General features: G+C 37.3%; 1 protein-coding gene across 1 annotated transcript in view; it reads right to left on the bottom strand.

The window, feature by feature from the left end:
• The window catches only part of AK9 (adenylate kinase 9), a 112,983-nt gene extending 95,591 nt beyond the window's left edge, over window positions 1–17,392 (bottom strand). Inside the window, exons 1-6 of the mRNA XM_036249032.1 lie at window positions 17,276–17,392; window positions 14,893–14,956; window positions 13,401–13,453; window positions 13,206–13,302; window positions 12,587–12,699; window positions 2,878–3,066 (exon numbers count right to left, since the gene is read on the bottom strand). Coding sequence (XP_036104925.1) covers window positions 2,878–3,066; window positions 12,587–12,699; window positions 13,206–13,302; window positions 13,401–13,453; window positions 14,893–14,956; window positions 17,276–17,392 — 633 coding nt within the window. The remainder of the gene's footprint in view (window positions 1–2,877; window positions 3,067–12,586; window positions 12,700–13,205; window positions 13,303–13,400; window positions 13,454–14,892; window positions 14,957–17,275) is intronic.

Here is a 17,392-nt window from a genome sequence, read left to right as displayed (position 1 = left end):
TAGCCTAAATGGCGTTTTAAAATTTCAGATTAGTTGTCAAGAACTTTGTTTTAGAACGCTGATTTCAGTTTCTCTAGAGAAACCACACTACCTGGTACAAATAGGCCATTTTCCCCTCATGGCAACAGTTGGCTGGGCTGGAGCTAAAAGGGAGCTGTCCTTTGAAGAAGGGCATGCATTCTCCAACTGTCCAGAGGAACTTTCTGCAGTAATGGGAATGTTCTGTATCTGTGCTGTCCGATTTGGAAGACAGCCATGTTTGGTCACTGAACACTTCAAATGTAGCTAGTATTACTGAGGAACTACATTTTTTACTTTATATAAATGTAATTAACTTAAATTTAAATAGCCACACGGGGCTACTGGCTACCATACTGAACAGTGCAGTCCTAGACTACCTCAGTCCTCACTCTTCCCAATTATATCCCTGGCCAACATCACAAATGGACATAACCATAGCCCCTGTAACTGAGATGTAAACTTTGTATCTCACCATTTTTGACTTAAAATTGTTTTTTTTTTTTTCATGCTAAAATAGCACACTTTAAAAATTCTTATTTGGCCCTGGCCGGTTTGGCTCAGCGGTTGGAGCGTCGGCCTGCGGTCCTGAGAGACCCGGGTTCGGTTCCCGCTAAGGGCATGTACCTCGGTTGCAGTTTGTCCCCGGCCCTGGTTGGGTCGTGTGGGTGGCAACCACTCGACGTGTCCCTTTCACGTCGATGTTTCTCTCTCTCTCTCTCTCCCTCCCACACTCTATCTGAACAAAAAATAGAAAAAATGTCCTCGGGTGAGGAAAAAAAAAAAAATTCTTATTTGCTATGAGGTTTTTCTTTTTTCTTTTTTTTTAAAAAAAGACCTGTAATAGATGCTATTATCTTACACCTTATTTACACAGGAAAGATTATTTTACGTTTTTATATATGCTTTCTCATATTAATAGGTTTTTAATTGAGATATAATTGACATAACATTATATTAGTTTCAGGTGTACAAGATAATGACTCAATGTTTGTATACATTGCAAAATGAACACCATGGTAAGTCTAGCTAATATTCATCGTCATACATCTTTTTATTTTTTGAGAAAACACTGTATTATTATTTATTTATTTATTTACAGTGATACCTCGGTTCTCGAACGCCTCGGTTTTCGACCAAATGGAGATTCGAGAAACTTTTGTCTCGGAATCCGAACAAATATTTGGAACTCGAACTTCCGAGATGAGCCGAGTTGAGCCGAATGGCGTTCATTCGGCCCAGCGCGCCTTGCTTGCGTCATCAGTGTGAGTGCAGAGAGAGAGTCACGCTTTGTGGAGTCACGCTTTCCTATTGGGTTTCATTGCTTCGGTTCTCGAACAATTCGGTTCTCGACCGTCCTCCTGGAACGAATTATGTTCGAGAACCGAGGTATCACTGTATTTTGGTACATGCCCTTAGCGGGAACCGAATCCGGGACTCTCTGGTCCGCAGGCCAACGCTCTAACCGCTGAACCAAACTGGCCAGGGCATCGTCATACATCTTTACAATATTTTTTTTGTCTTGTGATGAGAACTTTTAAGATCTACTTTAAAATGAAAGAACAAATGTCAAAGATTAATTTAACTCATTAGTATGACAAAGCTAAAGTATACATAACCACTGAAATGAGATTGCAATGTTAGATACAAGGTTGCTTAATATCTTACAGGGCAATGGAAGTGTAACCTTTAGAAGTTATCTTTTGTACTGGGAAAATGCTCTGCAATGTGTCCATCTATAAATTAAAGTAGTCTAGGCCCTAATGGAAATAGTATTTACTTGTAATAGTAATTATAAATTATAGAAATTATGAAAAATTATAGAAATTATAATTAATTTATAATAGAAATCACATATATATTTCAGTAGAGCAGGAATTGGCACACTACAGCCTTTGAGCCAAATCCAGTCCATCACCTGTTAACAGATTTCTTCAAAAGAAATTTTATTTTCTTTATTGATTTTAGAGAGAGAGGAATGGAGAGGGAGAAAGAGATATACAGAAACATCAATGAGAGAGAACATGGATTGGCTGCTTCCTGCACACGCCCCACTGGGAATTTGGCCCACAACCTGGGCATGTGCCCTGACTGGGAATCAAACCGGGTGGGCAACAGATTTCTTAATATCAAATTTTCCTCATTAAGTCATAGTAGAAGATTCTTTTGATGCCCTATTGCATTATGCTTACTAGTATTGACTTTAGGATTGTGGTAACAATGTGTATATATGAAATTGGGCTCTACATTTCTTGTCATGTGCTCCCTTTGTCAGAGTTTGGAATTCAGATTATGTTAACCTCATAAATTGGATTATGTCTGAGCTATCTTGCTCTTCATCCTATACTTTGGCCTTTATTGCTCTAACTCCTCACTGTAACCTTGCGTAGTGCTTGACACATAGTAGGTGATCAGTAACTCTGTTGCTATGGATAAAGCAGATTAGCTGACAGTAGAAGGACTTCCATACTAACAAGAAGGTTAAACTTGATGACTTCCAGATTATGATCTAATAGTTCTTGAAAACAAGAAATATTTTGCTATTTACTCCAGACTAAATAAAAATGTAAAGAAAATGTAATTTTCTATAGTACCTGATATTTTCTATTATCCATGCTATAATTTAATGTAATTGTCATGAATTTTAAAAGTACAGTATATGGACCCAGCCAGTGGGGTTCAGTGTATTGAGCGCTGTCCCCTGCACCAAGAGGTTGCTGGTTAGATTCCTGGTCGGAGCATATACCCGGCTGGGGCTCATGCGGGAAGTAGCCAACTGTTTTTATCTTTCTCTCCCTTTAAAACCTCAATGAAAAGGTATTATTTTTAAAAGTACAGTATATGGTACTGGGATATTACCTCCTCTTCTTCTTGTTCTTCTTCCTCTTCCCCTTCCTCTTCTATTCTTACTTCTTTTTGAGTTTCTTTCTTTTTTTTCCTTCGATTTGTTATGATTTCTGGATCCCACTGATCTCTTGAATATATGTACCCTGTAATACTGTGCTGCCTTTGCCCAGAAACTTTTTGGCATAAATCATAGTCAGGGCACTAAAAAACATCAGTCATCAATTAAAACATGTTGAATATGCTTTTACTTCATATTCGTATATTATGCAATACATAAACCAAAAAGTTCTTTAAAATCCTGAGTGAATATAGTATTTTAAATGTTATCTTATATCAGGTTTCATCATATACCAAAAGAGACACAAGACACAACTTTTATGCTATGGTAACACTTTTCTTTCACAAAAATTAATATATATGAGAAAGTATCAGAAGTTTTAAAGTGATAAAAAAAAAAGTGTTCAAAGAAAGGTAAAAAGAGTTACAGAAATATAGTAGAAAGTCAGTTTAGCCTGCAAAGTTACACAGGAGAATTCTGTCAGATTAATTTCAAAAGGATAAGATGTGGTTAATATATACAATGGAATAATACTCGGCCTTAAAAAAAAAGGTGAAATCTTACCATTTGCAACAATATGGATGAACCTAGAAGGTATTATGCTAAGTGAAATAAGTCACAGAGAAAGACAAATACCATATGATTTCACTTATGTGTGGAATCTAAAGAGCAAAACAAACAAAACAGAAACAAACTCATAGCTATAGAGAACAAACTGATGATTGCCAAATGGGAGAGGGGTTGGGGGACTGGGTAAAAAAGATGAAGGGATTAATAAGTACAAATTGGTAATTAAAAATAGTCACAGGGATGTAAAGTACAGCATAGGGAATATAGTTAATAGTCTTATAATAACTATGAATGGTGCCAGATGGGTACTAGACTTACGGGGGGATCACTTCATAAATTATATAAATGTCTAACCACTATGCTATACACCTGAAACTAATATAAAGTAATATAAAATGTCAACTGTAGTTGAAAAACAGAAAATTTAAAAATAGAAAAGGATGAGAATGGAAAAAAATGGAGGAATATCCACACATTTTCAACAATAAAAAATATATTGTGCATTGACAATATTTACAGTTTTGTGGGTGAAGTATTTTATAAAATGTCAATCATGAATGGTACCTGAAAGGTCATCTATTCTAATCTAACCTTTTCATTTTGTAAATGAGAAAACTGAGTTTGATATTATCAACTACGGCAAGAGAAACAAAGGAAAAAATTGATAAATGGGACTACATCAAACATAAAAGCTTCTGCACAGCAAAAGAAACCAGCATCAAAAGAAAAGGGAACCCACTCTCTGGGAGAACATATTTGCCCATGAAATTGGATAAGGGGTTAACAGCCAAAATATATAGAGTATTCATACAGCTCAACAAAAGAAAGACAAACAATCCAATTGAAAATGGGCAGAGGACCTGAACAGACACCTCTCCATACAGGACATACAAATGGCCAGGAGTCATATGAAAAAATGCTCAACATCATTTATCATCAGAGAGATGCAAATGAAAATGACTATGAGATGTCACCTCACACCTGTCAGAATGGCGGCCATCAACAAATACTCATACAAGTACTGGCGAGGATGTGAAGAAAAGGGGACTCTAGTGCACTGCTGGTGGGAATGCAGACTGGGGCAGCCACTGTGAAAAACAATATGGTAGCGGTCCTCGAACTTCAGTGGGCATCAGAGTCACCTAAAGGGCTTTTCAACACAGATAGCCGGATGCCACTCCCAGAGTTTTTGACTCATAGTTCTAAGATGGGGGTGAAAAATTTGCATTTCATTCTTTTTGCAAAATGTTCAATTACAGTTGATGTTCAATATTATTTTACATTAGTCTCAGGTGTGCAGCAAGAATTTGCACTTCTAACAAGCTTCTGAGTGTTGCTGATGCAGTTGGTTCTGAAACCATACTGTGAGAACCACTGTTGTAGTAGATCACTGGCCCTTAACCTTTTTTTTTTTTTGGTAGTGCAAACCCTCTTTAGAATATAATGAATGCCATAGGCTTTTGTTTCAGAAAAATGCACATACATACAAAATTTTGCATGTAATTTTAGGAGATTCATGGATCCTGAAGGATTCATGGATCCCAGGCTAAGAACTTCTGCTCTAGAAATTCCAGATTTTATTCCCAAATAAGGCTAAACCATCAGGGAAGTGTGTGTTGTACTGAGTTCTGTCTCACATTAAGCCCTCTGATTACACGCTGGTTATGCTACAGAAACTGCTGTGGACACTCACTATCACACTTACAATATAAATGGGGTTCAGGACTTCATTCTCTATATTAACAATCTCTTACATTAACAGCCATGTAAGATATTTCTCTCATTTTTAATGAGAGTTCTTTTTCCTGAGGTTATTGCTTGTCTTTTCATGGGCAATGTGAATTTTATATAACTGGTCACATTTCCCCTTCTACTCTGGTTCATCAAACTTAGAACCAAATTGATGTTCCAACTTTGGTAAGCATTTTGGGCCCCATAGCCTGTGTGTTCTTGTTCCACGAAGTCTTAAAATTCCTATAAAATATATATTTTCTATGGCTTAGACTTTATATTTGGTTTCAGTTAATTGTTTGAGATCTTTTCTTCTCTCCATTGTACACATGTTCACATGACAGTCTCAAGATTACAGGGATTTTGATGGTCCTCTGACCACGTGACCGGTGGCTGGGGCTGCATGCGCAGCCCTGCAATGACACCTCTCCCTCACAGCTGACCACACAGACGGCTCCGAGCACCTGGGCTGAGAACCATCTAATTTATTTTGAGCTGCCCAGCCTTTTGGGAAATCAAGCAGGGTATGAATAAAAAGCTTATCATTAATTTTCATATAAACAAGTAGTCCTCACCTTACTGAACTCTTATCACAACCCACGAGGCAGTTATTATCATCTTTGTAAAGATGAAACTGAGGTTCTTAAAATGGGATTTACCAATTCTAATAGCTGAGAGAGGAGAAAGCTGGGAACAGGATCCAGCCTTGATTCTTAATCAGTCTAGTAGTGTTCTTTAACATTCACATGTCCAAATCATGTGTTTCTTCTTTCATGCTATTTAACTGGCAAACTTATTAGGTGTCAAGGAGGTGGAAATATTGTGCTACTTTATGTTTATATGAGTAAGACATGGTTCCTGCCTTCAAGTAAGGCCGAGTCCAGAAGGAAAATGTTCAATGATCATACAATAAGGTAATATGACAGAAAGAAGAGAGTAATATGGAAAGAGTGAATGGAAGCTACACAGACCATCTCCCAGGACCAAACTGGAATTACAACGAAAATAAAGACAAATCGTCAGGAAGGAGCAACTGAAAGGCAGCTTGGAGGGCAACATAACCAGGGACACTGACTCAATCCTGGTAGGCTTGCGAGGACGTGAGAGGGAGCCGGGAGCCCACGGTCCACAGCGGCCTGGGCTGGGACCAGGGGACTTGGTTGGAAGCTGCGCCCTCAGCTGGGTCCTGTGACCTCGTCTGGGTGCTACGCCCTCAGCTGAGTCCAGCTGCCTCAGTTGGAAGCTGCTGCCACCTTGGCTGCGTCTGGCGACCGCAGCTGGGTCCTGCGAATTCGGCTAGGTGCTACGCCCTCGGCAGGTGCCGCAGCCTCGGCCAACCTTGGCTGGGAGCAGCGGCCTCGGGTTAAAAGTCCCAGGCGGCTCCACGACTCAGAGTCTGGACAGAGGCTACATTGGCAGCAGCCACTCACCTTGGGCTCCGGTAGAGGGAAGGCAGACTGGACTGGAACTGTGTGGGGACACTCGGGATTTGGAGGGTGCTCAGAGCTTTTGCTGAGTGCAGCCAGCAGGACTGTGGTCATCTTACTCCTTCCCAGAGCCCTGGGGAGAGGCAGCGACCCCTCCCTCAGAGATTCAACCCCACCCAGTGGCCACTGAAATGCTAATTGAGGCCCATTACCAACCAGCATCTGCCCCACCCTCGGGAGATCCTCTTACACTGAGCACCTGAGGAAGTTTTTCAGGAAACTCAGAAACCAAGGTTCTTCAGGTGACCTCTACTAATAGCCTCCAGGCAAAAAAGAGTTAGAGGATAACTACCATTCCCTGGGCTAGCAACTCTAACCAGGAAAGTTAAGACTTAACAGTGGTGTGTAAGGTGGGTCCTCCCTGCCTCATCCAAACCCAGGAGGGGAGCCACAAACAACAGAACAGCAACACCCACAGGGAAAACTTGGCAGACTCCAAAGCCCACTGTGATAGCCAAAATGGTGAAAAACAGAGACAAAAGCCAAATGAAAGAACAAGAGACCTCTACTGAAGATGAAATATAGAAGGTGCAGTTAAGCAAGTTAACAGTACTAGAATTCAGAGCCATGATCTTGAGGAAGCTCAATGGCATGTGTAAGGACATAGAGATGCTGAAAATAAGCCAATTGGAAATTAAAAACCACCAAGAAGAGATTAAAAAACGACATATCAGAAATGAAAAACACATTGGAAGGTCTAAAAAGCAGAGTAGAGGAAGCTGAGAACCGGATCAGTGAATTAGAAGACAGAGTAGAAAAAATCAACCAATCAGAAAACCAAAAGGAAAAAACGATTAAAAAACAGAAAGACAGCTTAAGAGAACTGTGGGACAACGGGAAACATAATAATATTCGCATCATAGGAGTCCCCGAAGAAGAAGAAAATGAGCAAGGGTTAGAGACTATATTTGAAGAAATAGTGACAGAAAACTTCCCTAACCTGGTTAAGGAAGAAGGCATTCAAGTTCAAGAAGCTCAGAGAGCCCCAAGTAAGAAGAACCCAAACAGGCCCACACCAAACACATAGTAATCAAACTGCCAAAAATTAAAGGCAAAGAGAGAATCCTAAAAGCAGCAAGAGATAAGCAACAGATTACCTACAAAGGAAACCCCATAAGGCTCTCAGCTGACTTCTCACAAGAAACACTACAGGCTAGAAGGGAATGGCATGAAGTAATCAAGGTCATGAAAGACAAGGATCTGAATCCAAGACTACTCTACCCAGCAAGGCTATCATTCAAAATAGAAGGTCAAATAAAGAGCTTCCCAGACCAAAAAAAGGCTAAGGGAATACATTAGCACCAAATCAGCACTGCAAGAAATGTTAAAAGGACTGCTATAATTAGCAGAAGAAATGGGAAGAAAAATAGAACCACACTAAACAAAAATGGCAATAAGTAAGTACATATCAATAATCACCTTAAATGTAAATGGATTGAATGCTCCCATAAAAAGACACAGAGTAGCTAATTGGATAAGAAAGCATGACTCATCTATATGTTGTTTACAAGAGACCCACCTCACAACAAAAGACTCACATAGATTGAAAATGAAGGGATAGAAAAAAATCTCCCAAGCAAACGGAAAGGAAAAAAAGCTGGGGTAGCAATACTCATATCTGATAAAATAGACTACAAAATGAAGACCATAACTAGAGACAAAGACGGCCACTACATAATATTGAAAGGATCTATCCAACAGGAAGATATAACCTTGATAAACATATATGCACCCAATATAGGAGCACCAAAATATATTAAAAATCTGGAGGACTTCAAAGGAGAAATCGATAGCAATACAATCATAGCAGGGGACATCAACACCCCGCAGACATCACTGGATAGATCCTCTAGACAAAAAATTAGCAAGGAAACAGAGACTCTAAATGAAGCACTAGACCAAATGGATTTAATACATATCTACAGAGAATTACACCCCAAAACTACAGAATTCACATTCTTCTCAAGTGCATATGGGACATTCTCAAAGATAGACCACATGTTAGGGCACAAACTAAGTCTCTACCAGTTCAAGAAGACTGAAATCATATCAAGCATCTTCTCAGATCACAATGACATGAAACTAGAAATTAATTGCAACAAGAACATGCAAAGACATTTGAACACATAGAAGCTAAATAACATGTTATTAAACAATGAATGGGTTACCAAGGAGATTAAGGAAGAAATTAAAAACTTCTGGAGACCAATGAAAATGAAGACACACAACACAAAATCTATGGGATGCAGCGAAAGCAGTTCTGAGAGGGAAGTTCATAGCACTACAGGCCTACCTCAAAAGACAAGAAAAATCTCCAATAGGGTATCTAACCTCACAACTTAAAAAAGTAGAGAGCAAACAAAAAGAAAACCCCAGAGCAAGTAAAAGGAAGGAAATAGTAAAGATCAGAGCAGAAATAAATGACATAGAAACCAAAAAAAAAAAAAAAAATTCAAAGGATCAATGAAACAAAGAGCTGGTTTTTCGAAAAGATAAACAAGATTGATGGACCCTTAGCTAGACTCACCAAGAAACAAACAGAACCGAAATACACAAAATCAGAAATGAAAGAGAAGTAATAACTGACACCACAGAAATACAAAAGATCGTTAACAACTACTACGAACAATTATACGGCAACAAATTCGACAATCTAAGCGAAATGTACAAATTTCTAGAAACACACAGTCTCCCAAAACTGGACCAGGAAGAGATAGAAAACTTGAACAGACCAATAACAACAGAAGAAATTGAAGAGGTAATCAAGACTCTCCCAGCAAACAAAAGCCCAGGTCCGGATGGCTTCATGGGGGAGTTTTACCGAACATTCAAAGAAAAACTAATACCCGTTCTCCTCAAACTATTTCAAAAAATTCAAGAAGAACAAAGACTTCCAAACTTGTTTTATGAAGCCAGCATAATTCTAATTCCAAAACCAGAAAAAGATACTACAAAGAAAGAAAACTACAGGCCAATATCCCTGATGAACATAGATACCAAAATCCTGAACAAAATACTAGCAAATCGGATCCAGCAATACACCAAAAAAATTATCCACCATGACCAAGTGGGATTCATCCCAGGGATGCAAGGCTGTACAATATTTGCAAATCAATAAACGTTATACACCACATAAATAAAGAAGAATAAAAACCACATGATCATATCAATAGATGCCAAAAAGCCTTCAACAAAATCCAGCATCCATTTCTGATAAAAATGCTTAGCAATGTGGGAATAGGGGGATCATATCTAGACATAATAAAGTCCGTGTATGAAACACCTACGGCCAACATCATACTCAATGGGCAAAAACTAAAAGCATTTCCCTTAAGAACAGGAAGAAGGCAAGGATGCCCACTTTTGCCACTCTTATTTAACATAGTACTAGAAGTCTTAGCCACAGCAATCAGACAGGAAGAAAAAATAAAAGGGATCCAAACTGGAAAGGAGGAAGTGAATCTGTCGTTATTTGCATATGACATGATACTATACGTAGAAAACCCCAAAGACTCCATCAAAAATTTACTAGACTTAATAAATGAATTTGGAAAAGTAGCAGGATACAAAATAAACATCAAGAAATCGATGGCATTCTTATACACCAATGATGAACTCACAGAAAGAGAAACTAAGAAAACAATCCCATTTAACATTGCGGCAAAAAAATTAAGATACCTAGGAATAAACTTAACCAAAGAAATAAAGGACCTATTCGCAGAAAACTACAGGTCATTGAAAAAAGAAATAGAGGAAGATATAAAAAAGTGGAAGCACATACCCTGTTTATGGATTGGAAGAATTAACATCATTAAAATGTCCATATTACCCAAAGCAATCTATAGATTCAATGCAATCCCATCAAAATACCAACGGCATACTTCACAAAATTAGAACAAATATTTCAAAAGTTCATATGGAACCAAAAAAGACCTCGAATAGCCACAGCAATCTTGAAAAGGAAGAACAAAGTTGGAGGGATCACATTACCAGATTTCAGGTTATACTATAAAGCGACTGTAATCAAAACAGCCTGGTACTGGCACAAGAACAGGCATATAGACCAGTGGAACAGAACAGACAACCCAGAAATGGACCCAAGGCAATATGCTCAATTAATATTTGACAAAGGTGGCAAGAACATACAGTGGAGTAAGGACAGCTTCTTTAATAAATGGTGTTGGGAAAATTGGACAGCTACATGCAGAAAAATGGAACTAGACCATCAACTTACACCCTACAGAAGAATAAACTCAAAATGGATAAAAGACTTAAATGTGACTCATGAATCCATAAAAATCCTAGAAGGAACTGTAGGCAACAAAATTTCAGACATCATACGCAGCAGAATTTTCACTGATACATCAACTAAGACAACAGAAACAAAGGAGAAAATGAATACATGAGACTACATCAAACTCAAAAGCTTCTGCATGGCGAAAGATACAATCATCAAAACGGAAAGGCTAACCACTGTATGGGAGAGCATAATTGCCAATGATATATCAGATAAGGGGTCAATTTCCAATATATATATATAGAGTGCTCATACAACTCCACAAAAGGAAGACAAAGAACCCAATTGAAAAATGGGCAGAGGAAGTAAATAGACACCTCTCCAGACAGGACATACAAATGGCTAAGAGACATATGAAGAAATGCTCATCATCACTAATCATCAGAGAGATGCAAATTAAAACGACAATGAGGTATCACCTCACACCTGTCAGAATGGCCGCCATCAACAAATCATCAAACAACAAGTGTTGGCGAGGGTGTGGAGAAAAGGGGACTCTAGTACACTGCTGGTGGGAATGCAGAGTGGTGCAGCCACTATGGAAAACAATATGGTGTTACCTCAAAAAATTAAAAATTGAACTTCCATTTGACCCAGTGATCCCACTTCTAGGAATATACCTTAAGAAGCCTGAAACACCAATCAGGAAGAATATATGTACCCCCATGTTTGTAGCAGCACTATTTACCATAGCTAAGATCTGGAAATAGCCCAAATGTCCATGAATAAAAAAGCTGTGGGAAATATACACAATGGAGTACTAAGCAGCTGTAAGAAAGAAAGATCGCTTATCCTTTGAGACTACATGGAGGGACCTGGAAAGTATCATCCTAAGTGAAACAAGCCAAACAGAGAAAGACAAGTATCATATGACCTCACTTATTTGTGGAATATAATGAACATAACAGTCTGAGGAATGGGGTAGTCCCAGAGACGTGGAAGTGGGGTACAGACTGACAATCCCCAGAAGAGGGGGTGGTGGGGGAGAGATAAACCACAGAACTTATATGCATGTATGCATGAATAGTGGACATGGACAACAAACTGGGGACAGGGCAAGGAAGGAGGAGGAGGGGAGATCAGTGGGGGAAAAAAGGAGAAACATCTGTAACAAAAATTAATTAATAAAAAAATAAATTAATTGAAAATAAATAAATAAATAAAATAATCAATTAAAAAAAAAAGAAGAGAGTAATATGAACAGTCATCAGAGAAGTATTTAACTTTTCCTGTGGTAAGAGATGTGTTGGGGAATGGGTAGGGGTAGAGAATGAATTAGGTAATGGGTGTGTTAGTGTGCAGGCGGTGGCCCTGGGGAAAAGTTCTGAAGAGCTGTCGTTCAAACCAACTTTCAATGGATGACTATGATTAAATCTGGTGAAGAGGCAAGGAGGTATCTGCTGTGGATGGAGCTGTGAGTGCAAAACACAGAGGTAGAAGAAAAGAATAACTCAGTCCCTATGATTGATGTATAAATTAGTATTTCCCTAACTACTTAAATTTTTTTGTAAAATTCCTTTAATTTCACTGCCATCAAAAGGAACAGTTAAACTATATTAGAAAAATAACTATTCTTACCTTAATATTGATTATAATATCAGGTTTCAAACCTAAATTTTTAATTATGTCTATTTGCTGTGAAGTAGTCATAGTCTCCTGTGAAAGTGATGGTATTTCAGTGATAATATAACCTGTAGAGTAAAATATAATTTGTAATGTTTTATATTATCCATGTGAAAGCATGGATTTATTATTATTATTACTTTTTAAATATCATCTAGTTATGGATGAACACTAATACAAATCTTAAAATCATCTATCAAAAATTTTAAATCAATAGTAAAGGAAATATAAGTATGAATAATCTTTTTCTGATAATAAATAAAATCATTAGGCTAGGAGGAGACAAGCTGTCAGCACCGCGAGAAAGATCACAGCAGATTTTTGATGCTTTTGCTGGAAAACATAATGCTAAAAGAAGATTGGATCATATAAATGTAATTTGTTTTTTTTACAAAAGTAGAGTATGAAAAATAAAAAGTAAACAAGCACTATCTGAACTGCTCAACTGAATTCAGATTCTGGGACCTGTGCCAGGGCACAAGAAAGAGCACGTCCAGAAACTATCTGTGCCTCAGAAAAAGCACACGTTTTAAGGCTGCTCTGATAGACTCTGATGTAAAGAAAATAAACATACCAAAGTGAGAGACTTGTGGGGAGTTGAGCTTCTCCAACATTAGCTTTGTGACAAGTTCATCTGGAATGCTTTGACCACTGACCAGCATTGATTGAATCTAAGAAAAGCACAGATATTTTACGTTACTGTACAATACACTTGTGACACAGAGCTTTTAAAAAAATAATAGTAACTTTGAAATTTAGATTTGTTTACCATAACTCCTACTTCGGTTTCACTGGCAATCTGTTCTTCTAAAATTGTTAAAGCTGAAATATGAGTTCGAAGTATTAGCACAAACTGGTATTAGAATTGTCAAATTAAGAAACACATTCATGTGTTTTGTAACTGATAACAAAGGTTAACATATGTATATCACTTTAGAGTTTACAAGGCATATTTATGCACATTATATCATTTAAACCTAACCAAAGTGCTGAGGCAGCAGAATATATTCCATAGAGAATACGTCTCTGCCATCTTGGGGAAGCTAATTTACTAAACACCTCTGTGCCCTGCATACTTAATGCCCTGCATAATATGCAAGAGAATATGAGGATGAAATAAGGTTGTGTACATGACAATGACTTGGAAATTGTGAAGTACTGTAACCATACAGTTATGCCCAGAGCTCATTAATTTTGTACACTGGTTGTATAAAAGGAAAATGTGCATCAAGCAACGATGAAATAGATAAAAACTGATCAGAAAAAGGGCCCTAAAGCTGAAATATGAATAATGTGTTTCCTTTTTAAGAATAAATATTCCATCCCTTGATGGAAGACATCCTGGAATAGAAATGACCGGGCAGAACCCAGGAACTATATTATGTCCCTAGCTGCTAATAATCTATGGCACATTTGGTATTCTTTAAGATTTCCTACAAATGAATTTTTTGACCAAAGAAAGAGAAAAATTTAAAAGCTTTTTGTGTGTATGTGTTATTGAATTGTTTTTCCCCACACAGTGTATCCAATTGCAATTTCACTAATAGCCTGTGGAATGTTCATTTCATAACATTTTTGCAAATAATGACTGTGGAAAGTTAAAAAATTTACTGTCAACTTGATAGGCAAATATGGATCAGTGTTATTTTAATTAGCATGCCTTTGAATAACAATGAGGTTAAACTCTTTTTTTCTTATATTCGCCTATTTTTGTTTCTACTTTTGTGAATTGTTTTTCTATGAGGGCATAAGTAGTTGTATTGATCAACAGAATATTTATATATAAAGGTATCAATTCTTGTCTTCAATATTGCAAAGAATGCAAGTCAATTTATAAATAATAAAAAATAAAATTTTCACTGAAGATAATTAAGTCCTGGAATATATTCCCAAGAGCAACTGTAAGAGTTTCTTTTCTTTTCATTTTTCATAGGGGACACCCCAAACATGTGTATTCTCAACAGTTCTAAATGATGAAATCAGAGAACTGAAAGCAATAGAATGTAGTCAAAGACCCTTCATAAACCCTCCTAAATTCTATGAACAAAACTAGGACTAACCGAAGGGCAAAACATGTTTGATGCTATTATAAAGATAGTTCACTGGGTTGACAGTAATAAAGCAAATATAGCAAAATGTTAACCACAGACTATAGATGGTAAGTAGATGGGTTATATGAGTGTTCATTATACAAATCTTTACTTTTTATGCATATTTAAAATTTATTACACTAAAATACTGGGGGGAAAGATAAAATTTACCTTCTACAGAAATACATTTCCATTCTTGTGCTATGTGACGAGCTAACGTTGTCTTCCCAGTGCCCTTAAAAAGAAAGACATTATTTAAAACCCAATAAAATAGCTATTTGCCAGTGGAACAGATATTCTCACTTTAAAAGATTCTGTTGATGATTACTATATTATCAAGAAAATTATTTTGCAAAATAAACAAAGAATAACCCTAAAAACCAGGAAGCTGTACTAAAGTGGTATTCCAGGCAATACATACTTTTGAATGTCAAATTTTGTAATTTTCAATATAAATCATTGTGATTATATTAAGATTCATCATTTTATTTTTTTCTTAAAGTTTATAATCAAGAACGTTCTGAGACTTTTATTTAGTAAGTTCCAAGAGAAAAAAAGTCCTTCTTAATGGACATCTTTGAAAAGGATATTTTAAAGATAAAAGATCACTTTAATGAAGTTAACAGTTGCATTTCATTACTTTCACTGTAGACTTTTAAAACTCTATTATGTTTTTAGAAACACAATAAACTTATTGGAACTATTTCTTGGTATCTGTCACAGGGTCTATATAAAATTAGTCAAAAATAGGGTCCAGCCCTTGGTCTCCCCTGTTCTGGAGAGGCTTTTTTTCCCCCAAAGATGTTTTTATTAATTTTTTTAGAGAGAGACGAGGGGAGAGAGATATACTGATTGAATGCCTCCTGCACACCCCCCTGGGATCGAGCCCACAACTCAAGCACGTGCCCTGACAGGTAATCAAACCACGGCTTCTCAGTCCATGGGAGGACACTCAATCCACTGAGCCACATGGGCCAGGCTGGAAAGGCTCTTTAATTAACCAGCTTAGGCCCTCTAATGGTAACTACCAACTAGCTCCGTGGCTGAAAATAGGTTTTATCTAGAGGTCCTTACTGGAACTGCCTAGAAAGGCAACCTATCTTATGACAGTAATTTTTGGTTTCTTCCTGTTTTATGGAAAGACGATGTGTAGGTCCACTAACACACTGTGGACAAAGGTGAAACACCTTGCCTCTCAGTAGCTTCAGATGTTAATGGGAGAACTTCCCATTTGTCCTTATGTTGTCTCCTCTTCACATATCTAGAGAACTTCACTTTTCCACATAAAGCACATAAAGTTCTTTTTTTTATCCTCACCCGAGGACTTTTTTTTTTTTTTCATTTATCTTCAGATAGAGTGGGAGGGAGAGACGGAGGAAGAGAGAGAGAGAAACATCAATGTGAGAGAGACACATAGACTGGCTGCCACCCACACGACCCCAACCAGGGCCGGGGACAAACTACAACTGAGGTACGTGCCCTTAGTGGGAACCGAACCCAGGTCTCTCTGGACCACAGGCCGACGCTCTAACCGCTGAGCAAAACCGGCCAGGGCGGTTTTCATTCTTATATGGTAACATAAGATTAGGATTTTAAAAATAAAAAAATATATACTAAATAATTCCTTCTCAGCCATTAAAAAAAAAAAAAGGAAATCTTAGCTTTTGCGATAGCATGGATAGACTTGGAGAGTATTATGTTAAGTGAAGTAAGCCAGTCAGAGAAAGACAAATACCATATGATTTTATGTATATGTAAAATATAATGAATAAAATAAACTAACAAACAAAATAGGAACAGACTCATAGCTCTCAGAGGGGAGGGGGTAAGGAAGTTGGATGAAAAAGGTGAAGGGATTAAGCAAAAAAACCCCCAAAACAATACAACCTCATAGACAACAGTATGGTCTTTACCAGAGGGAAATGGGAATGGAGCAGGCAGAAGAAGGTAAAGGGGGGATAAATGGTGATAGAAAGAGACATGACATGGAGTGGTGAACACACAATACAATATACAAATGATGTATGACAGAATTGAACATCTTACACCTATATAATTTTATTAACCAATGTAACCCCAATAAATTCAATAAAAGAAAGAAATACAAATTGGTTGTTATAGAATAGTCATGGGGATGTAAAGTACAGCACAGGGAATACAATCAATAATATATAATAACTATATATGCTGTCAGATGGGTACTAGATTTATTGGGATGATCACTTAGTAAGTTATGTAATGTCTAATCACTGGGGTGTACACCTAAAACTAATATAATAATGTATGTCAACTGTAATTAAAAATAAAAATGATTTAAAAATGGAAAACAAAATAAAGAACAAAAATTGGCCAAATTAAGTTGTTAGATACCCTAGGGAGGTGTTTAGGACGAGAGTACAAGGGTCTGGGGTGCTGTCATGGTCAGTGTCTGCATCTGAGCATGTGCAAACCATGAATATCCACCCAGATGTATATCTGTGAGTCATTTTCTGTACGGTTATAAAATAAAATGTTTTAAAAAATTTAACTAAATAAGCTAGAAGAGATTACTTACTGGTTTCCCAAATACAACAAAGCAAACAGGTTTAGACAACATAAAGTGTTTTTCAGCTTCATCTTCATTAAATATATCCACAAAAGGATACTCTTCTATCTTCTCTTGAGAAGTCAT

The sequence above is a fragment of the Molossus molossus genome, unplaced genomic scaffold, assembly GCF_014108415.1.
Source record: "Molossus molossus isolate mMolMol1 unplaced genomic scaffold, mMolMol1.p scaffold_m16_p_8, whole genome shotgun sequence".
NCBI classification, from domain to species: domain Eukaryota; kingdom Metazoa; phylum Chordata; class Mammalia; order Chiroptera; family Molossidae; genus Molossus; species Molossus molossus.
The sequence above is the reverse complement of the archived record's forward strand: the minus strand, read 5'-3'. Positions and strand labels throughout refer to the sequence as shown.